Source organism: Bos grunniens, chromosome 16 (assembly GCF_055505025.1).
Source record: "Bos grunniens cultivar Pamir isolate PY7600 chromosome 16, Bosgru_T2T1.0, whole genome shotgun sequence".
NCBI lineage: Eukaryota > Metazoa > Chordata > Mammalia > Artiodactyla > Bovidae > Bos > Bos grunniens.
Genome location: NC_141180.1, coordinates 36,021,584 through 36,044,002, shown reverse-complemented (window position 1 = coordinate 36,044,002; position 22,419 = coordinate 36,021,584). Strand labels below are relative to the sequence as shown.

General features: G+C 56.0%; 1 protein-coding gene across 18 annotated transcripts in view; it reads left to right on the top strand.

Moving 5' to 3' along the window:
• The window catches only part of RERE (arginine-glutamic acid dipeptide repeats), a 416,635-nt gene extending 397,629 nt beyond the window's left edge, over window positions 1-19,006 (top strand). For all 18 annotated transcript variants that reach the window (XM_086344298.1, XM_086344297.1, XM_086344290.1 and 15 more), the window contains 11 exons: window positions 7,816-7,978; window positions 8,802-8,894; window positions 9,383-9,582; window positions 10,296-10,457; window positions 10,825-10,938; window positions 11,176-12,491; window positions 12,578-12,800; window positions 13,046-13,766; window positions 15,278-15,424; window positions 15,885-16,065; window positions 16,350-19,006. In XM_086344298.1, coding sequence (XP_086200424.1) covers window positions 7,816-7,978; window positions 8,802-8,894; window positions 9,383-9,582; window positions 10,296-10,457; window positions 10,825-10,938; window positions 11,176-12,491; window positions 12,578-12,800; window positions 13,046-13,766; window positions 15,278-15,424; window positions 15,885-16,065; window positions 16,350-16,383 — 3,354 coding nt within the window. In that variant the 3' untranslated portion in view covers window positions 16,384-19,006. The remainder of the gene's footprint in view (window positions 1-7,815; window positions 7,979-8,801; window positions 8,895-9,382; window positions 9,583-10,295; window positions 10,458-10,824; window positions 10,939-11,175; window positions 12,492-12,577; window positions 12,801-13,045; window positions 13,767-15,277; window positions 15,425-15,884; window positions 16,066-16,349) is intronic.
• The last annotated feature ends 3,413 nt before the right edge of the window (window positions 19,007-22,419 follow it).

Here is a 22,419-nt window from a genome sequence, read left to right as displayed (position 1 = left end):
CATAGAGCTTAGGAAATCTCATTATGGTTTTGAGTTTAAAATAAACCTTGGCCTGTCCCCTTTCCTTCACAGTGTTCAAATGTAGTGGTGGTAATTGTTTTAAAAAGAAAGAAGAAAAGGTTTTTCCTCCCCTTCACCCTACACAGTTGGGATTTACAACATGGGCAGTGAGAGTGCCTGGTTCAGGAGTGTCTCCGAGCGTCTGCGTGGCCTCATCATCATAACCGGTTAAACCTAGGGGACTTGCACAGGCTTCCAGAGTCTTCCCTTTCCTCCCTTCCCTTTGTCTCCAGGAGAGGAGCTGCAACGTGGACAGTGGGAGGCGGTAGGGGTATGGAGGATCGGGAGCCTGCCCCCGGGCGCAGGTCTTCCTCGATGTGGCTATGCGGTCAGGTGGCTGTGGTTCTGCTGCACCTTTGAGCCTGTCATCTTCCTCCTGAATGTACCCCGAGACCACAGAGGCGGAAATAACCATCAGCAGGAGAGCAGGCTGACAATGTCGGGGCTCTTTCGGGGGCGAGGGGATCTGGTTGGTTAACAAAAGAAGAAACCAGGACAGCATTGCTTTAATTACCAGACTCACTGCTGGAAGACAGGCAGTTGCCTGCTGGAGAGAGACTGCTGAGAACAGCTTCCCCCTGCACTCAGTGATGGTCCGACCCCGTGCCCGGCTCTCGCCTCAGCTGTTCTGTCGTCAGGTCCAGTCCTGGGGTCCTCAGGGAGCAAGAGAAGAGTGATCTGCATGGGAGTCTGTGCCAGGAAGTTCTGACTTGTTTCACTACCCTCGAATCAATCCGTCATTTTTGCCAAGAAACAGTGCAGCTGTAATTCACAGGCAGAGGTGGCCGTGGAAATCAAAGGAGTTAGAGCAGCTCTTCCCAGAGGACGCGTCCCAGGCAGGCTCCCTGGCCCCGGCTCCAGTGGCCTCCCTGTCGCTTCCTGGGGCCCTGGCCTGGGGACCGAAGCATAGAAGCAGCTCTGCGCTGTGTGTGTCTCCTTTTCCTCCTTCCCCCCCTGGGGTTGGGGCCTTGTTTCATCACCACTCACTGCTTCCTGGACCTTCTTGCAAAAACACCTTTTCTTTTTTTTTTCCTTTTAAGCTTTATATCTCTGTTCTGTCCAAAAAGTAAGTGGTAAATTTCTTCACCCTTTTTACCTGGGCCACCAAAGAAGGAGCCAGACCATGACTGAAGGGTATTCTCCAAACAGAAATTTTAGCCAAGTAACCCCGCTCTGCTTCTCACTGTCCATTGGCATGTTGACTTGAGGCCTTCTATAGTGATCACTTAGCTGCACTCTCTCTGTGTACTCAAGTTAAAATATTTAACATCCGAGCAGTTACTAATAGGTCTTAGAGAAAGAAGAGAACTTCTTCTAAATGTTTACTCTCTGACCCCTGCAGTGGGGTGTGTCAGTGGCATGTGAAGGCCATTTCGTGGCCCCTGTCCCACCACGCAGACTGTGGGCCTGGAGGGCCTGTAAAATGGCCTCAGAAAGAGGCTGTATTTTAATGCCCTTCTCACGAGCAGCTTCCAGGCCTGCTTCCCCACCTCATCTCTTCTGCTCCCCCTACTTCTTAGTAGGCAGTGTTAAAACTTCGGTAAAGAGGAAATTCCTTTCCACTAACAGCAGAAGGGCATTTGTGGGTGGCTCTACTGGGCACCCAAAATCACTGCAGGTGGTGATTGCAGCCATGAAATTAAAAGACGCTTACTCCTTGGAAGGAAAGTTATGACCAACCTAGATATCATATTCAAAAGCAGAGACATTACTTTGCCAACAAAGGTCCGCTAGTCAAGCCTACGGTTTTACCAGTGGTCATGTATGGATGTGAGAGTTAGACTGTGAAGAAAGCTGAGTGCGGAAGAATTGATGCTTTTGAACTGTGGTGTTGGAGAAGACTCTTGAGAGTCCCCTGGACTGCAAGGAGATCCAACCAGTCCATCCTAAAGGAGATCAGTCCTGGGTGTTCATTGGAAGGACTGATGCTGAGGCTGAAACTCCAATACTTTGGCCACGTCATGTGAAAAGTTGACTCATTGGAAAAGACTCTGATGCTGGGAGGGATTGGAGGCAGGAGGAGAAGGGGACGACAGAGGATGAGATGGCTGGATGGCATCACCGACTCAATGCACATGAGTTTGGGTGAACTCCGGGAGTTGGTGATGGACAGGGGGGCCTGGCGTGCTGCGATTCATGCAGTCGCAAAGAGTCGGACACGACTGAGCGACTGAACTGACTGACTGACTACTGGGCACCTTCTGGGGCTGGTACTGGGTTCTCGGTAGTATGCAGGGACCTGGGTTAGATTACTTCTTGTCTCCTGCACCTACCCTGCCCCTCTGTGCATGTACAGAAAGGAGGACACTGGTTTTCCAAGGCCCTCCTTAACGCGTAACAGAAGATCAGTGATCAGTGTTGTTTCTTTCTGCTGGTTCACGGAACCATGTTGTGAGAGTGGAAGAGAAGGAGCACTGTCTACCCTGAGCTGAGCGCAGGGTATGCTGTGTGTCCAGGGTTATTTATAAAAGACCGAGGCCTTCCTTGGCTTGTAAAGAGAGAACCTGATTGTAGATGGCAACCCTGGATTCTGAGCCAGGGTCCCTGGACCTCTTGTCCCACCACCTTGGGGTGTTGAGACTGTGTAGATGGTTGTAGCAGTAATAATTTTGTTATAATCACAACTAATTGGACTCAATCTGGGGTGTGCCCTTAAGCTTCAGTAATGGGGTGAAAAATAGCTGACTGCCTTTTTCAGCCTGCGCACCGGCCTCCCAGAGGGCCTGTGTCTGAGGAGTTAGTGGCGGGCTGAGTGGGGAGAGACCCCGGGGCTGGGGAGCGTGCTCCTTGACGGTCTTGGAGACAGACATCCCCCCTGAGAAGGAACCTTTGATACTGGCAGTGCCTGCAGCACCTTCCTCTTAAGCATTCTGTCTGTACTCCTGCTTCCCCAAGGTCCCTTACAGAGAACACACGTAGCTCATCTTACTTTAGAAAAGAGATTATCCTTTTATTGTGCAGGACAGGTTACAGGCTCTCCTGCCCTAGCAGTGCAGTGGCTGAATGAGGGAAAGGAAAGAGCAGCTGGGTTCATGGGCAGTGTTTCAGCTTACCAACCACCTGCAGGTAAACTGACCTGGTCAGGTGGTCTCCAGCAGCAGGATTGTCAGCTCCCACTCCAGCCCATGGCCCCCATCCAGTGACGTCCATTCGGGCCCTGGAACAGGTCTCCTGGCTCATCGTGCCCCTGCCACCCACCCACCCTCAGATAAAGCATTGCTTCCCTGAAGTGGGTTCATACCCGAGAAGCTCCCTGTGAGAGGTGAGCAGACAGATGCCACTGAGCAATCCCAGCCCTGCGCTTCAGTTGGTTGCCCAGGGCAACGCAGGGAGGGGAGCCTGCCCTGATGGTTTTTTGCCCAGAGGAGTGGGGAGCCAATAGGATGTGGGGAGAGCACAGAAGTGGAGCCATGATTCCTCCTCATGATTCCCAGTGGCCAAGCCTGGATTATAGGCATGCCTGTGACTGAGCCTCTGTCTGCCCGACTCATTTCTATGTCTTGGTTTCTCTCTGTCCCCCAGGCCCCCGATCCACCCAGAGTGCTGCCCTGAGCAGCTTATTTCTCCCCTTCTCTTCTGTGCCTGGCACTCCCCTGCCCCCCGTTTTTCTTTTGGTGGAAAGTCAGAAAGACCTAATACAGCTAGTTTTCCTATCCCCCAGAGAAGAGCTGCTGTATGGGAACCTGGCTCAGGGAGGAAAGTGAGTCCTTAATCTAGGGCCACATGTCTCATTGCCATTGGCTTTCTGCCTCTCACCTGTAGGATACCCCCCACCCCACCCCTGCAGCAACAGAAAAGGCAGGGGAGTTGGAGAGGGCAAGAGAATCTGCTAAAAATATAGACCCGGGCCATGAACGCTCCTCCCGCAAGAGCTGCAGCCATGACGGAACCCCTGAAGATGACTTCACCCCTTCTGCTTCTTTGCCCAGGCACTAAACCGCTGCCCCGAGATGAGAGGCATGTTGACTGTAAGGCCTTGTTGTGAGATGAGCGGAGAGCACTGGGGACAAATGATCATTACAGGCCATTCATGTCGACAACATTTGTGCCTCTGTGTTTGCTTGCAAGCACAAGCAGGAGCTAATTTGCAAGGCTGCCTTTGTGGAGCTGCCTTTTGATCAATGATTGCCTGTGTTAATGTTTCAGTAAGCTATTGATTTCTGCAACAGCTTTTGTTCTCTGAATTTATGTGCAGTGGGTCTCCACAGCACACGCTATGCATGTTTGAGTAAAGTTCAATTGACTTCATTCCTGGGGAGGCCTCGAGCTGCTTCATTCCCTGTTTGTAGAACCAGAGCTTTCCCCGGCATCCTCTTTTGTTTGTGCTCAAGACCTAGCCACCCATGCAGTCACCAGTATGCTGCTTCTAATCCTCCTAGATTTGCTCCATTCCAATGTTTAATCCCTTCCTAGACATTACAGTGGATGAGAGGCAGCTAATAAAACCTGGTCTGGAATTTTTTTTTTTTCCCAGTCAACTTGCTGATGTATTACTGGTGTGTATACCATATGGATCATAAAAATGTACTCAGAGGGCACAGGTCCAGTGAGTTTTGACAACTGTACACATCCATGTAATAACACCATAGTCAGTTTGTAGGACAGCCTCATCACCCAGGTCTCCTCAGGTCCTTTTACAGGCAGTGGCCCACGCCCCACGCACCAGACGCAGACAGACACTCGTCCTGCCTGGGCCCTCCTGTGCGGGCTGCTGCTACTCAGTGTGATATCTGAGACGTGCCTGCTTGTTGTAGCTGTCCGTTGTTTTACCTTTTTACCGCCACGTAGTATTCTCGTGAGTGGGTGTACCGGAATATGTTTGTCCGTTCTCCCATTAAGGCACTTTTTGGGGCTTTGAAGAGTGAAGTTTTTATGAATGTCTGTGTAAAAGTCTTAGTGGGCACACATATTTGTATTCCTTTGGGGTAAGCACCTAGGAGTGAAATTAGTTGCTAGGCCGTGTGGTCCATGTTCAGCTTTCTTTGTGTTGTGTATTAGTCGCTCAGTCATGTCCGACTCTTTGTGACCCCATGAACTAGCCCGCCAGGCTCCTCTGTCCATGGGATTCTCCAGGCAAGAATACTGGAGTGGATTGCCATGCCTTTCTCCAGGGGATCTTCCTGACCCAGGGATTGAACCCGGGTCTCTCGCATTGGAGGCAGATTCTTTACCGTCTGAGCCACCAGGGAAGCCCATTTGGCTTTCTAAGAACTGCCAAAAGAGTTCTGCAAAGTGATTTGACCATTTTACATGTCCATAGTGGTATATGAGATTTCTTGTCACTCCCCTGTCTTCCCTGAATTTGGAAATTGATATTCTTTCGTTCTACTACTGCAGTCCATTTTGATCTTTGATACTCAGAGGATGGCATCTGTCCCGGGCTCCTTGTTTAAGAGCTATTACTTAAGGTTGACATAAGTTGACACTTATTTTAATGTTAAGTGTGTGTGTCCCGATCACGTACTCGAGGAGGACCAGTGCAGGCTTCAGGTTGTGAACCTGGGCTTTTCCTGAGTCTTTTCTGTCCAGCATCTGATGTTGGGCCTGAACTCTGGCTTCTGTTTGAATCTGCAGGTTATACCATTTCTTAATACCATTTGAAACTCTTTCATGTTTGAGGAACAGAAATGATCCCTTGTATCCATGAATTGCAGACCAGGACTGCCCAGAACCGTCAGGGTGGCTTGTTCACAGCCTACAGGTCAGACCGAGGTGTGGCAGAGACCTGGTGGTCGTGCCTCCCTTTCAGGTTTCTCTCCCATTTCTATTTTGTTTCGCCTCTTGCAGCTTGCCATTTCCCCTCACACCTCAGCCCTGTCCCGGGGCCCCTGAGACAACTTCCACTGAAGGTAGAGGTGGGAGGAACAGGGATCCTTTGGGTTTCTCATTCTTCTTTCCAGCCCTGGGACTGGGCTATGATTTACTGCACCAGCTGCCCTTCTGAACTGACGAGGCACCTGCAGCTCTGACAGTGTTTGAAGGGTGACAGTGACCTGCCTTGGCTTCTGGTCTGTTTCCTCCTAGGAAAACTGGAACCAGGTCACTGGTGTCAGCACAGATCTCTTAATCACAGTGGATTTATGAGTTTGTGCCCTCCAGCCAGCCAGCAGCAAAAGATCAGTATAGATAAATGACTGGCTAAGTCAGGAAGGTAGGAAGTAAGAGGCAGGAGCCAGGAGGTGTCTCAGGTCGGGACCTCAGAGGCTCAGGACGCTCCCCTCACTATGGGGACATTGGAGGCTGTGTTTGTAGACTAACTTCTACTGACATGTAGAAGGCAAACAAGGAAGAAATTGGCAGTTGCTACATTGTCCTGTGTTGTTCAGGTACCGCCATGTGGAACTGGAAAGAGGATGGGGAGTGGCTTACTTGCTCCTGGGGGTGTTTTCAGAGAAACCTCTTGTGACTGGGCATCCATTGGTCACGGAGGTGTCACGTGGTACCTGCATTGCTTCGTCTCTTTCGGTCTCCTCAGCATTGGTCTTTCCAGCTAGATCTCAGGTCACTGGTGGACAGTCTTTGCTTCTCCTTTTTGGCTCCTGCATTCACAGAATGGAGAGCTTTCCATGAGGCAGAGTGAGCCTTGGCCAAGTAGCTCCAACCCTTAGATGTGGGGACCCTCCCACATTCAGAACACACCCCAAGATATGGTACTGACTTTCCAGAGTAGTGATGTAATTAGAGAAGATCAGTGTGATCGAGGCTCTCTGACTGTTTTAACTATTTTTAAATTCTAAGTAGAGACACTTTTTCTTAAAGCAAAGACCCCCAAGATACTGGTCTTTTGTTAGCCTGCATTAGTGGAACATGCCATTGCTGCCCCCAGCCCCTGTGTGTATGTGTGTGTGTGTGTGTGTGTGTGTGCGCACGTGTGTGTACGAGTATGTGTGTGCGCATGTGTATTCTGTACATGTGTGTAGGTATGTACATATTGTGTGTACGTGCATGTGTATACGTGTGTGTGTGAACTTATGGTGGAGCCCCTTGAGGCTGGGAGGGCCACAAGTGCCCTTTATTAAAAAGTTGCATTTGGACTCATTTCTCCTGGCTTTGTTTTTAAAAGCTGTCTTGGCTCCATTTCTTCAGGGCCTTCCATGAAAAGAGGAGCTCCTTTGGCCTTACACACCGACTTTGGGACGTGTGGTGTCTCCTCTCTACCCAGCACCAGTGTGTGCTGCATCCACTCTTCAGTCTTTTTGCCAGGCCTCAGCTTCGCCGTCAGCACCCTGTGCTGGCTCGTCCGGGGTGGGCATTGGGCCTGGCCAGGGGCCGTATAGCACTTTTCCTGGGCTTGGGCTCTGTTCTTCCCAACCTCCCTCCTGGCCCCAGTTCTTGCCACTTCAGTTGTTAGCTTCAGTTGTTTCTGGAATGGTCTCCCTGGCTGGGCATTTCCATGTTTCCCCATGTGGATTCACTGACTTGCTGTTCACAGATGTTCCCTGTGTGCACTCATGCATATACATACACACACCTGGAGGACAGGTGTTCTCCTTTCTGTCAAAGGTTTATTGATGCACTTCCAGTGCTTAGAACTGCTCATAGTAGGCACCCAGCAGATACTTGTTGTGAATAAATGTTCTTGATGTCTAGAAGTTACGCTCTGACGGGCTGGCAGACAGGCCCCACTGGCCCATTGCACAGGCAGCTCCACGGGTGTGTCTCAAGTGAGCCCAGGCATCCAGGGCAGCTGTGATAAAGCCAGCCTCTGCTCCAAGGCTGTGCATCTGCCTCATAGCCAACCCTTCTCTCCTGCAGGGAGAACTGATCACCTTCTATTACTACTGGAAGAAAACCCCAGAAGCAGCCAGCTCCCGGGCCCACCGCAGGCACCGCAGGCAGGCCGTGTTCCGGAGGATCAAGACCCGCACTGCGTCCACGCCCGTCAACACGCCCTCCAGACCCCCATCCAGTGAATTCTGTAAGTGGGGGCTTTGCACACGCCACAAGCTTCCATGTCCCAGCTCTGGGTGGACCTGCTCTCACAGCCGTCCTTGGCAGAGCTTGTGTTGGGACCGGGGCAGTGGTATATGTGCGTGCATGTGTGTGTGTTGCAAAGCCTGATCTAAGAGTTTTACAAACTACTTGTGCATATAGATTTTTCTGAAACTTAATATTATCTGTAAGTCTTGGCCTTGGCCTTGGCCTGAGACGGTTTTTGACTTTGGAGGACAATCTCCCTTAGCAATCTCCCTTAGCACTTGTGGTCGCAATACTATCAGTTTAACATTTTCTTCTTCCTCCTACTTTTCTGAGATCCTCCTCTTGGTCCCATTGTGATCTGCAGTCTTATACAAAAGTGAAGCCCACACCTTCTTAACCTTTGAAAACTAGATTCATGGCTTGTGATCCTGTCTTGGCCCAGGGCACTCAGCCTGAGGGTCACAAACGGGAAACAGAGGCCAGAAGGGCACTGAGCCTTGATGTAGAGGAAACCCCTCAGAAAGTCAGATCCACCATCTGTGGGCATCAGTGCCAGCTTCTCCAGGATTGAGGTGTGACAGCAGACCACCAGAATGACAGAGCAGATTGTTGGGTACCATCCCTCATACACGAGTTCTTCATTCTGACGACTGGCTCTGAGAAACTCAGAGTGGTCCTTTGTGAACACTGCCCCAGCCAGCCTGCTGGGCCGCTCCGACTGTTGGCCCAGAGCCTGGGGCAGGTCAGAGGTAACAGGGGGTCCAGTCTTGGCCCAGCATGATGGTGTCTCCCCCACCCCTTCGTGTGCCCATGATGCCCAGTGGACCTGAGTTCAGCCAGTGAGGATGACTTCGACAGTGAGGACAGTGAGCAGGAGCTGAAGGGCTACGCCTGCCGCCACTGCTTCACCACCAGTAAGTGGGGCCAGTGGGAGGGGGGCCTTCGCTGGAGCAGCCAGGCTCAGGCACTTCCCGGTTCTGAATGTCTGGGGAATCAAATTGGAGACTTGACATCTGCATTGTCTTAAGGGTTACTTAGAAAGTGGAAGACTTTCCTGTTAGCAGTCAGGCTGGAGTGCTGACCAGGGGCTGGGACAGACTTGCTCAGGGTCAGGGCGGAGGCGCCTATGTTTCCGGGGAGCCTGCTGCCACCTCTTCCTGTCAGTTCATCCTGAGATGAGGTGGGGTGGTGGACAGTCCTGAGATCCTTTCCTTCTAGGAAGAAGCAGGGTGGCAGCACCCGAGCTGTTGAGTGACAGGTGTCGGCCGAGGCCAGGGCCACGTGGTCCTCGTGGTACCAGGGTCAGCCAAGCCCACTGAAGGGCCTCCCTGCTTGGATGTCTGTAGCCCCGGACATTGGTGTCTGAGGTTGGCAGCCACACCACCTCCCCTCCCTCCTGCAGCCTCCAAGGACTGGCACCACGGGGGCCGGGAGAACATCCTGCTGTGCACAGACTGCCGCATCCACTTCAAGAAGTACGGTGAGCTGCCCCCCATCGAGAAGCCCGTGGACCCCCCACCCTTTATGTTCAAGCCCGTCAAAGAGGAGGACGATGGGCTCAGCGGGAAGCATAGCATGAGGACGCGGCGGAGTCGTGGCTCGGTGAGTCTCTGGCCAGGCAGCCTGCGCGCGTCTCCCGCCAGGAGGAGGCTGGGAGTGTTTCATTTCGGGCAGAGAAACAGACCCTGGAGGGGACGTGCCCGGCCTGTGGGGAAGAGCCCTTGGTTCTCTCTTCCCTCACATCTCCTCAGGGAGCTGGTGGACCAGCATGAATCGCTGTACCCCCATCCCTTCTGAGCCCCGTGGCCTTGCAGAAATGCCCTCAAGGCCTGGGGGTTTTAGGAGCTGAGCTGCATTATTTGACAGCTCATCTGGTTGGGTCACTTCCCATCCTATCACATGAAATTGCCGGTATGCGTGTGTGTTTGGTGGGAGGAGCAGGCAGTTCCGTGGAGCAGACAAAAGAGGGGGAGTGACTTAAAGCCGAGCTCAGGTGTAACATCACTCGGGCCAACCTCTGCCCCTCAGACAGCCCTGCCCATTCCAGCTTGTGTCATTCAGGACAGTCCCTGGAGGAGATGAGAGCTTCGAGTTTAAGCTGAGAATCGCTCTTTTCCATGTAAACTCACCCATTCACCCCTTCCTTGCTTTGCTCCATGTTGACTCCTATGCAGTGAGGGACAGCCAGGGGTGCCTGTGGTTTGCCAGGGGCTGGGATTTGACCTACTCTGGAGGCTCCTGCCTGGGAACTGGGCCCAGGTGGCCCTTGTGGGGACCGGGGTCGAGTCTCACCAGCCTCCGGTTGGGGTGGGCAGATGTCTACACTGCGCAGCGGTCGGAAGAAGCAGCCAGCCAGCCCTGATGGTCGTGCCTCGCCCATCAATGAAGACATCCGCTCCAGCGGCCGGAACTCTCCCAGCGCGGCCAGCACCTCCAGCAACGACAGTAAAGCAGAGACGGTGAAGAAGTCAGCCAAGGTGAGCTGCCGGGAGGGCAGGTGGTAGGGGCTGCTGGAGTCTGCACTCAGCTCCCCCGAGTCTCTCCGTCATTCATGGGACCTCGCGGGCACCAGCAAGGCCTTGCCTGGGGTTGCAGACGGGGGCCTAGAAAAAGGGGTCCACGTAATTCCCAGCACAGACCTATGGGGGCCACCTCTGCCTTAAGTTTCCTGTCCGCAGATACTTGTTCCTTCCTGGCCCCACTGGCCCCTTCCAGAGCTTTCTTGTTTCTGGGGTGGAGCATGGTGTAGGGGGAGTCCAGGTGTCAGCAAGTGGTTGTCATTCCCTGAGGCTGCTGGGCCATCCTCCCTTGGCCTGAGGCTTCTCCTGGGCCTTCCCTCTACAGAAGGTGAAGGAGGAAGCCACATCCCCTCTTAAGAGCACCAAACGCCAGCGGGAGAAGGGGACCTCGGATACAGAAGAGGCCGACAGGACCAGCTCCAAGAAGACAAAAACCCAGGTTAGGCTTGAGGCTGAACCACGTTGACTGCCTCCAGCAGCTCTTGTCCCTTGAGAAGCCCCCTGGGCGGTGGCCGTGTCTTGCCTCCCCGGGAGGGGCCTGGAGCACCTCCAAGACTGGCCGAGTCAGGGCAGGACCTGTGGTCCCTGCTTGCTGCCTCCTCAGCCAGACCTCGCTGTGTGGTGGGGAGGGGGCGTCTGGCTTCCCTAGACCTTCCATCCTCCTTCTCTGGCCCAGGAGATCAGCCGGCCCAACTCGCCATCTGAAGGCGAGGGGGAGAGCTCGGACAGCCGCAGCGTCAACGATGAGGGCAGCAGTGACCCCAAAGACATTGACCAGGACAATCGCAGCACGTCCCCCAGCATCCCCAGCCCCCAGGACAACGAAAGTGACTCAGACTCCTCGGCCCAGCAGACGACGCAGCCCTCTGCCCTGCAGGCTCCTGGAGGGGCTACCCCAGCCCCCTCCTCTGCCCTGCCAGGGACTGCCCAGCTGCCCACCCAGGGGCCCACACCTGCCCCTGCGGGCCCCTCACAGGGCTCCCCCTCGGCCTCCCAGCCCCCCACCCAGCCGCAAGCCCCCTCAGCTGCTGCTCCCCATGCCCACATCCAGCAGGCGCCCGCTCTCCACCCACAGCGGCTGGCCTCACCGCACCCCCCGCTGCAGCCACTGACGGGCCCAGCTGGCCAGACCACCGGCCCACCCCACACCCAGCCCCCTCTGCACAGTCAGGGCCCGCCCGGCCCTCATGGCCTCCAGACTGGGTCCCTACTGCAGCACCCGGGGCCCCCACAGCCCTTTGGCCTCCCTCCCCAGGTGTCCCAGGCAGCAGCCCACCCTCACACCTCCCTGCAGCCCCCTGCCCCTCAGTCGGCCTTGCAGCCTCAGCAGCCCCCCCGGGAGCAGCCCCTGCCCCCAGCACCTCTGGCCATGCCCCACATCAAGCCCCCGCCCACCACGCCCATCCCCCAGCTGCCAGCGCCCCAGGCCCACAAGCACCCCCCTCACCTCTCGGGGCCCTCTCCTTTCTCCATGAATGCCAACCTCCCACCCCCTCCTGCTCTGAAGCCCCTGAGCTCCCTGTCCACTCACCACCCGCCCTCAGCCCACCCCCCGCCCCTGCAGCTCATGCCACAGAGCCAGCCACTGCCCTCGTCCCCTGCACAGCCCCCTGTGCTGACTCAGAGCCAGGGCCTGCCCCCTGCTGCTACCTCCCACCCCGCCACAGGCCTCCACCAGGTGCCCCCTCAGCCCCCGTTTGCACAACACCCCTTTGTCCCTGGGGGCCCCCCTCCCATCACCCCTCCGACTTGCCCCTCCACCTCTACTCCTCCGGCGGGATCTGGCCCCTCGGCCCAGCCACCCTGCTCTGCTGCTGTTTCTTCGGGAGGCAGCGTACCTGGGGGGGCAACCTGCCCACTCCCCACCGTCCAGATCAAGGAAGAGGCTCTGGACGATGCTGAGGAGCCCGAGAGCCCCCCTCCCCTGCCTCGGAGCCCGTCCCCTGAGCCCACTGTGGTGGACACCCCCAGCCACGCCAGCCAGTCTGCCAGGTAGAGGTCCCGGGAACCCAGGCGCGTCCAGGACAGGGGTAGCTGGGGCCTCGGCTGGGACCCAGCGAGACACCGGGCCTTTGTAGGTTCTACAAACACCTGGACCGGGGCTACAACTCGTGTGCACGGACCGACCTGTACTTCATGCCTCTGGCGGGATCCAAACTGGCCAAGAAGAGGGAGGAGGCCATCGAGAAGGCCAAACGGGAGGCCGAGCAGAAGGCGCGAGAGGAGCGGGAGCGGGAGAAGGAGAAGGAGAAGGAGCGAGAACGCGAGCGGGAACGGGAGCGCGAGGCTGAGCGAGCGGCCGTGAGTCGGGAGGGCAGCCTGCTCTATGGGCATCAAGGGCTGGTCCCCGCGCCCGCCTTGAGTGGGCTACCCCCTCGCTGTCTCTCAGCACCCACCAGCCTTACTTCTGTGTCCACGATATGCTGACCCCTCTGGGTCTCCTGGTCCCCCGTCACGGCAGGTCTGGACCAGGGGTGGGGTGGGGGACCCAGTCGGTTGGGCCAGGGACCAGGCGCCTGCCCCTCACGGCCTCTTTACTCTTGCAGAAGGCGTCCAGCTCGGCACATGAAGGCCGCCTCAGCGACCCCCAGCTTGGCGGTCCTGGCCACATGCGGCCATCCTTCGAGCCCCCGCCCACCACCATTGCAGCCGTGCCCCCCTACATCGGACCCGACACGCCGGCCCTCCGAACTCTGAGCGAGTACGCCCGGCCCCATGTCATGTCACCCACCAACCGCAACCACCCCTTCTACGTGCCCCTCAACCCCACCGACCCGCTGCTGGCCTACCACATGCCCGGCCTCTACAACGTTGACCCCACCATCCGTGAGCGGGAGCTGCGGGAGCGCGAGATCCGAGAGCGGGAGCTCCGGGAGCGGGAGCTGCGGGAGCGGATGAAGCCGGGCTTCGAGGTGAAGCCCCCGGAGCTGGATCCCCTGCACCCAGCCGCCAACCCCATGGAGCACTTTGCCCGGCACGGTGCCCTCACCATCCCCCCTGCCGCCGGCCCCCACCCTTTTGCGTCTTTCCATCCCGGTCTGAATCCCCTGGAAAGGGAGAGACTGGCCCTGGCCGGGCCCCAGCTGCGGCCTGAGATGAGCTACCCAGACAGACTGGCGGCTGAGCGCATCCATGCCGAGCGCATGGCCTCGCTGACCAGCGACCCCCTGGCCCGGCTGCAGATGTTCAACGTGACCCCGCACCACCACCAGCACTCCCACATCCACTCGCACCTGCACCTCCACCAGCAGGACCCCCTCCACCAAGGTGGGCGCCCTTTGTGGGTCTGCGGGAGTCGGGGGGCTGCTGTCCGGAGCAGAGCTTGCAGCTCCTGGCACGTGTGAGGGTACCCAGCATACCCCCTGGCTCCAGAGTCACCTGGGGCCCTCTGCTCGCCATCTCCTGATGAAGCTTGGGTTCTCAGTCGTGCGCCTGCAGTGGGGCTGGAATGAAGGAGGTGGCCTATGCTCTCTGGGGCTGCTTGAGAGCAGGAGACAGGTCTAGAGGAGCAGGGCAGAGCCTTTGGGGCCACCTGGAGGCATCTAGGACACCCGGGGAAGCTGGGGGTTGTCACCAGTGAGAGCTTTTCTGCTCCCCCTCGGGGAACAGGGCTCGGGCTTCTGCCAGCTTGGAGCTGGCTCACCTGGCCAGGACCGCCCAGTCTTGTCCACTCCAGGAGCAAGATCTCTGGAAGGCCCACTGGTCGGCGGCCAGGGGTACAGGCTGGTCTGAGGCCGACACCGGCACGATTGGTGTCCCACTGGGCGGCTCTGCAGACTGGCCAGACAGGGTGGGAGGGAGGTCAGGGCCTGCTGTGGGGGCCCCTGGGCCCCTTCTGGACAGGGAGGGAGACAACAGACAGGGTGGGCCCCAGAAGGAAGGAGGGCAACTTCCAGTTTCCTACACATGTTCACAGCCCCACCTAACGCGGGGTTCACACCGTGGTCCCAGAATGAAGAACGTTTGTGGTTAAGCCCTGGGGTTAGCAGCAGGTGGGCCTCAGCCCTGCGAGAGGACAGGCGAGTGTTCTTAGCATGTTCGTTCACCTGACAAATGTTTACTGAGGACCTGCAATGTGCCCGGCATAGCCGTAGAAGCTGGTGACACCCCTGTCCACGTTCGCCTTTCAAACCTGGGGACAGTCGATAAACGTGTCTGAGTTTGTGAGGAGCGGTTGGTGTTCTGGAGGATGACTGAGCAGAGAGCTGGGAGCAGCAGCGCTGCTGTTGTAGAGAGGCATCTGGAGGCGGGGAGGTGTTGGGGCCAGGGAAGGAGCGTCCTCAGGCCTAGAGAGTGTGGGTGCAGAGGCCCCAGGGCCAGAGAGGGTGACTCCAGGGAACAGACAGGCGACGTGCTGAGAGGGTCACTGGGAGAGGCCAGGGCTTTCTGAGCCCCAACAGGCAGCACCTGCTTTGCTTTGGGTCCTGTGGGTGAAGAGCCAAGGAGGCAGCCTGGGGCAGTAGATCTCACAGGCCCAGGATGAGGCTGGGGCAGTTGGCTCCGGGGCGCTGCAGATCCAGGGTCCTTGCCAAAATGAGATTGGGGCTGCTAAGGAGACTGGGGAAGAAACACGTGGTCAGCTCTTCACTCTGTCACTTTCTGGAGCTCCGTGCAGGTGCGGGGAGTCGGGGAGGGCAACAGCCACTCTGGGTTAGTAGGTCAGGGTTATTGATGGCCTGGTGACCAGAAGCCAATCTGTGGAGAAGAGGAAGTCGCTGTGAATACCACCGAGGAGGGCGAGCAGCTCCCGAACCCTGTGCTTCTGCCCCCTTTTCTAGGTTCAGCGGGCCCTGTTCACCCGCTGGTCGACCCCCTGACCGCTGGCCCTCATCTGGCGCGCTTTCCCTACCCCCCTGGCACCCTCCCCAACCCTCTGCTTGGACAGCCCCCCCATGAGCACGAGATGCTCCGTCACCCAGTTTTTGGTAAGAAGATGCCTGGGGAAGGAGGGGGCCAGGGAGGGTTGGGTCAGGGGTCTAGTCTGCTCTCCCGTTCATGCATTTACTCTGTGTTCACCACAGGCCTCTCCTGTGTGGTGGGGAGCCCTGGGAGCTGGGCAGGCAGACCCCCGCCCCCGGGGAGCTGGGGATGAGGCTGTAAATGCACAACAGGAGCCCAGAGGGAGTAGGGGAGTAAGAAGGCTGAGCGCAGGCCTCTGTGACCAGGCAGTAGGCTGAGGAGGAGGGGCCCCATGGGAGGTGGAGGGAGGGGGCTCAGGGACCACACTTGTTTCTCCCCAGAGGCTCTGCTCTGCTGGTCCCTGCCCAGTAGGTGACCTCTTGATCCTGCCCTCGGGAGGCTCTCTCCTGACCTGACCTCCTTGGCGGCCTCATCCTGGCCACTGCCTTGGCCTTGCTATAGCAGGGGCTGTTTGGTGTTTGACAGGCACCCCCTACCCCCGAGACCTGCCTGGGGCCATCCCACCCCCCATGTCGGCAGCCCACCAGCTGCAGGCCATGCACGCCCAGTCGGCTGAGCTGCAGAGACTGGCCATGGAGCAGCAGTGGCTGCACGGACACCCCCACATGCATGGTGGCCACCTGCCCAGTCAGGAGGATTATTACAGGTAAGGCGGGGAGGGGCTGAGGGGGAGGCCAGGCCCCCTCCGTCTGTGGGTCCCCAACCCCGCCCCTCCCAGCTGCACTCACCCACCCCATATCAACAAGTGCCAGGCTGTTCCCCTGCCAGTTAGGGGACTCCTGATGGTCTTGGGGGTGGGGGAGGGAGCGGGGTGGGGAGGGGGTCAGCAGTGTGGCAGCTGCTCAGGCGTCCAGACCCTCCAGCTGCAGGCCTGCCCAGGCCTGATACCTATGACTTTTCCTTTTTTTTTTTTTCCTTTTCTTTTTCTAGTCGACTGAAGAAAGAAGGTGACAAGCAGTTATAAGTTATTTATTTGTTAACGCTGGCTGTGGAAACCCCAATTCTTGGGGGAGAGAAACAGGACTTTTTACATACAATAGGAGCTCTAAAAGCAAAAAGAATATCTTCTAAAGATTTCTTTATATATTTAAAAACCCCACAACTAAAAATGTATCAGCATACATAGTGTTCGTTTGTAGAGAGGATTCCTTGAGACTGGTTTGGGTCTCCCTGCATGACAGTCCCCCAGAAACTTAGTGAGTCCTGGACTGGACTGAACACCCAGAAAGTGCCCCTGCAGTCTTGGGGTTTGGCTTTAGCTTTCTTTTCCTTCCTTGATTTTTCTCAGTAGGTGCTAGATCCCAGTTCACACCCTTCAGTGCGTGCAGACACACTCAGTTGCGTGTGTCCCAGAACCCACACGGTCTGCAGCATCTGAGTTTGGAATCCAAGAGCTATAATTTTTAAAAAATCTTTTATTTTAATACATTGTAGGAGATCTTCATAATTTGAGGAGGTTCTGTGCATGGCTTTTTACGTCTGTAAATAAATAATTTTAGAACAGCCTTTTTTTTTTCCTTCCATGAACTACTATTCTGATCTATTTTTTCCAGCCATGTCACTAATTGTGAATTCCTACCAGCTATTGACAGAATACAGAGTTGATTTTTTAATAAAAAGTTATATATAATTATCCCTTTAATTAAAGGGAACAGATGGGCGTTACTAGTTACAAAGGGGCAGAGGAGGCTAGGGGCTAGGTTTGGGAGCAGCCAGGGATTGCAGAGACAACATTACAAGCCGTTTCTTTGTGTTGCTGCTTTGGTTCTCACTTCTGTCTGTTCCCGGCTCCTGCTTTGCCAGCGGTGCGGACTGTGGTGAGCTCAGCCGACTCGCTGTGCACTGGGAGCGCAGGAGTTGAGTGTCCCCCGTTCCGTCTCTGCAGGCGCGAAAGCACATGTTCCTGTGTGTCTGGTTGTAGATTTCCTTGTAGATTTCTGTACACGCGCATTTGATTGGTCTGGATGAACTGCTCCCCCCGCCCCCAATATTTGGACTATTTCATAAACATACTAGAAAATTGAAGAAAACAATTCTCACTAAGCACGTGTGCTTGCCAAAGGATCTGTCAGAAGCCTGCTTTCTGGTGTGTGTGGTCATTCGGATCTCCTTGTGGGGAGGCGGGGCCGTCCTTGCCCCACTCAGAGGCTGCTTTGGGGTCAGGGCCTCCAGGAGGTGTCCCAGCTGTGGGTGGCAGTCCTGTCGGGTCCTCGTATCACCACACTTGGTGTCCCGCTCTGCCTCACAGAAGCAGGACAGGGGTTGCGGACGTAAGGTGGGAGGCAGGCTCCACATGGGGGCCCCTCCGAGGGGACAGTAAGCCCTGAGCCTGCCTCTGCTCTCCAAGGTGCCCACATGATGTCCTTTCTCCAGAACAGAGGGTGAGGACTCTGGGGGCCGTTATGCACCTGTTGATGAAACTTTCTGCCAGGATGTGCCCTTGTCTGTCCCTCTTGTCTCAGACCCTTGAGGGCCTTTCCTGCCATGATGTGCAGGGGTCCCAGCCAAGAGTGAAAGGAGAGCCGGAGTCCCACCTGGGGTCAGCGGACATGGAGCATGTCCCAGACCACAGAGAGGTGGGCCGAGAGGCTGGCACTTTGACCTAGAAACCAGCAGGTATTAGCTCAGATTCAGGTTCTGGATTCAGACCTGTGGTGAGGGCATTTCCAGTGTCTGTCAAACCATGTTCAGTTTCAGTTGGGACACATAAGGGGTTGTTTGGTCTGTTGAAAATGTTTGTAGTAGTAGGTTTTTTTCTCTGGTTTTTCTCTCATTCCATTTCTGCCTTAACTTTAGCTCCTTGAGGGGAGGCAGGCTCAGATGGAAACTTTGTCATCACTCTCATGGCAGGTTGGCCAGGAGCAGTCATGTCGCCAAGGCTCGCCACGTGCCATGGGGGCGGGCTCAATGCTTCAGGCTCCATGCCTCTGAGCCAGGCGCCTTCCTGCCGCTCCCGGCTCCAGCACGGACACCCCCGCCTGCCCACCCTTCCTCTTCTCCCTTCTGGTAGACCATGATGCCTACCGTTTAGTTACACCTTCTTGATCTCCTCTCTCTATTGTCCATTTTTCCAAAGAAGAGAGAGTGAAGTACTTGGGAGTCTGTATTTGAAAACCGTCTGAAGGCATTTTCTCGTTTGGTTTTGGTTTTCTCCTCACATCCCCAGCTGAAGCACTGAGATTCTTCCATTTAAAAACCCAGAACCTGAAACCCTCACTGGTCAACTCCAGTGTGTGTAGGAGGCCCCAGACCTTCGCGGTGTCTTTGAAGCCCAGCCTCCTGGTTTCCGTTTGGGTTTCCTCCCTTGGTTGGGAGTTGAGTTTTGCGTTTCCGTGTTTCACGTGTATCTTGTTCACTGTCGTCGAGGTCGAGCTTCACTGCGGCAGCAGCAGAGCGGAGTGTACATTCTGATTTGCTACGTTTATATATATCTTGAAGCTAAATGTATATATGAGTAGTTTGCCATGAGATAACACAGTGTAAACAGTAGACACCCAGAAATTGTGACTTCTGTGTTCTCTCCATTTGAGTATTTTGTAATTTTTTTGAAATATTTGTGGACATAAATAAAAACAAGCTACACTACAGCGGCTGCGTGTCCTCCGTGGGCTGTATCATTTCTGGGGTGAGCAGGGGGTTGGCAGTTGTCCTGCCTTGGGGCTCCCAGGGTGGTGAGGGGGCAAAGGGAGGGTTGGGTTCTCGGTGTTGCCAGCACACTGGCTTACCCTCCTGGACGAAGGGTCTCCAGTGGGCACACTGCCCTTGGGGGGGGCTTCAACCTGCTGGCGGGACACTCGGAACCTTCAGTGACTCCCCAGGCAGAACAGGCCCTGTGTTGGGGGTGAAAGGTGATGGCATTGGAACCACTATACTCTCTCTTAGCTCCTCCCCCTACCTCTCACCCCACACCTCTAATTTGTGGGCACCTTGATAACTCAGTTGGTAAAGAAATCCGCCTACAATGCAGGAGACCCTGGCTCTCCTGGTTGGGAAGATCTACTGGAGAAGGGATAGGCTACCCACTCCAGTATTCTTGGGCTTCCCTTGTGACTCAGCTGGTAAAGACTCCACCTGCAATGCGGGAGACCTGGGTTCGATCCCTGGGTTGGAAAGATCCCCTGGAGAAGGGAAAGGCTACCCACTCCAGTATTCTGGCCTGGAGAATTCCACGGACCATATGTATCTGAGCCACCAGCCAGGACAGTTGCTTCCGGCTCTGGCCACCCTTCCTGTCTTGTCTCCTCTCCATCTGTACCCCCGACACCTGCCGGTGCCCCCACACCGCCTTTAGCCGCTGCAGCACCTGCAGGTCGACAGTGCATCCAGGACCTGATGGGGGATCTTAGCCTCCTGCGGCCGACAAACGCTCCAGGTGGCCTGCAGAGAGTATGTGTGGCCACCAGGGGGCAGCAGTCACCAGGGTGGGTTCAGCCTGTGGTTTTTCAGAGACCAGAGTGTGGTTTCCTGAAGTTTCAAGACTCTGGAAATTGTACACTCACCTTTTTATCTGGGATCTGGCGGCAATGATGAGCAAGAGCAACCTGGAGCGCTTCTTGTTAGTAAATCGCCCTCAAGCAGGATCGCTGGTGTCTCAGATGGTAAAAATTCTGCAGTGTGGGAGACCTGGGTTTGATCCCTGGGTTGGGAAGATCCTCTGGAGGAAGGAATCACAACCCACTCAAGTATTCTTGCCTGAAGAATTCTGTGGACAGAGGAGCCTGGCGGATGATAGCCTATGGGGTTGCAAAGAGTCGACTGAACGACTAACACACAACCATGCGTGACTGTGGTTCTGGGTTGTGGATGAGAAGATGGGGTGGGCGGAGTGGGGAGTAGGTAGAATCCAGGTGCTGTCTTTGCCAGTCTCTCATCCAGATGATGCTTTTCATAAAGCTGAAGTGTTCAGTAACGGATTTATGAAGTGGAAGTTTCAGGAAGGTTGAATGATAAGACATGTCTGTGAATGGAGATATAGATTGATGCCGCAGAAGACCCTCATCAGAGCTGCACAGGCTGTAATAGTTTGCCAGGTGGGGATGTTGATGGCCAGTGTCCCCATCTGGCCATGGACCTGGCCTGAGGCAGAGGGTCCTGCAACAGATGAACCTGCTGGATTTGTGAGCCTGAGAGGAAGGGTCTCACGTCTCACAACTCTGCCCCCAGCCAGTGTCTCCACTCTGTTCCTGCCCAGACCAACTGGCCCCAGGTGTCCCTCCTGCTCTTTGGCCCTGTGGGCGCAGTGGCTCAGCAGCCCCTCTGATTCCCCACAGCTAGGAAAGTGGCTGTTGGCAGGGCTGGATGCACGGCTGCCACGTAGATACAGGTCCATGGTAAGTTCATGTGTACGGGGCATGTTATTTAGGCATCACCTGGATTTACATACATCAGAGCCACTTACCTGTGGGGCCAGGAGGTACAGCAAAGAGATTGCCTGTGACCTCCCAGGCAGACATCGAATTCCAGGGCTGGAAGCACAGCTGTGCAATGGTGGCTGTGAACAGCCGCTGAGTGTCAGGGACTCGCATCCCAGCCGGGAGCCCTTTGCCAACCTCAGGCCTTGCAATCCCTGCTCTGCCCATACGGGGAGAGCCAGGGTGGTGTGAGGGCACCAGCAGAGGCCCCTATTCCCACCGTCAGCCTCTCCTGGCTGACCCAGTTGATGCAGGTGTGTTCCTGGACTCAGAGCTATGGGACCCAAACAGGACTGGTTACCCAGAAGCCTGGGATCAAGCTGATGGGCTCTGAGACCAGTGCACCATCTGCCCTGCACTGGAGCCCTGAGCAGGTCCTCCCACAGGTCTGTGGGGACCCTAAGGCACCGGGGCCCTTGGCCTCCCTGCCCCCTCCCAGGGAGGGACAGCCAGATGAGCCTGTGGGGAGGCAGCCAGCGAATGGGGCCACCCAGCTGGGCTCTGAGGCTGCAGGAGCCAGTGAGCCGTCTCTGGGGTCCTGCAGTTGCCATTGTGGACGGAGCAGTGCAGGCTTTCCTCTGGGACTCGCCTGCCCTCATTGAGGGCTCAGAATCCTGGGGGTCCTTTTTTTCCCTGACTTATTGCTGGGTTCCAGTTGCCCCAGCAAGCTTCCCTTCCTGTGTAACTGTTTCCTCATGGCCTATCTGAGTCCCCTGCAACCCCCTGACTCAACCCTTTGCCTGCACAGGCATCCCACTTCCCCCTACCCAGATGCCTCGTTCCTGGACCAGGTCTCAGCAGAGAGAGGTGCTGGCTTCTTTCATCCTGTTTGCTGGATGAACAAACAGGCCCCGCAGAGAAGTTTCCTCCGTGCACCGGCCAAATGTGCTGCTGAATTGTGGGCACAGATGAGCAGCTGGAAGGGACTTCGGCCCCATCCGGGAGCTGAACCCACTGCTACCCCTGCCCCAGCTGTGTCTGCTCCGGGATCTCTCAGCCTCTCCAGCTCCAGTCCTGGTTTACATAATTCATTGGTTTTGGGTGAGGAGGGGGCATCTGCTTTACAACAGGGGTCTCTGGTGAACCCCTCCAATGTGGACAGCCATTGAGGGGAATGAGATTAAAAACAGCACTTTGAGGCACTTCTTAGCAGCCCCTTTTGGCCCAGGGGCGATCCCTGAGGCTGGCAGACTGTTTACCAGGCTGGTTTCTTCTGGGCACCCGACCACTGCTTGTCACTCCCAGGTCCCCTCCGCTCCCCTTGTTCATTGCACAGCCTCTGCTGCAGGTCCTAACTCCCAAGTAGATATGAAACTCGGTCCTTGTTGCCATACCTGGTGCTGCCACCAGGTGGCAGTGCCTCCAAAGCCCAGGCGCTATTCCTCTGGGTCCACCAGCCCCGCACCCCACACCCAACTGGCCCTAACTGGTCAGAGCAAGATGATGGGCACAGCTGCCCATAGACCAGACTCTCCTCAGAGGCTGTCAAGGGGTCAGGACCCCTGCTGCTTGTTTGGAACTTATGGCACAGATGAGTATGTCCCCCACACCATGCACTGAGGGTACGAGTAGCCTGGCCCCAGTGCAGC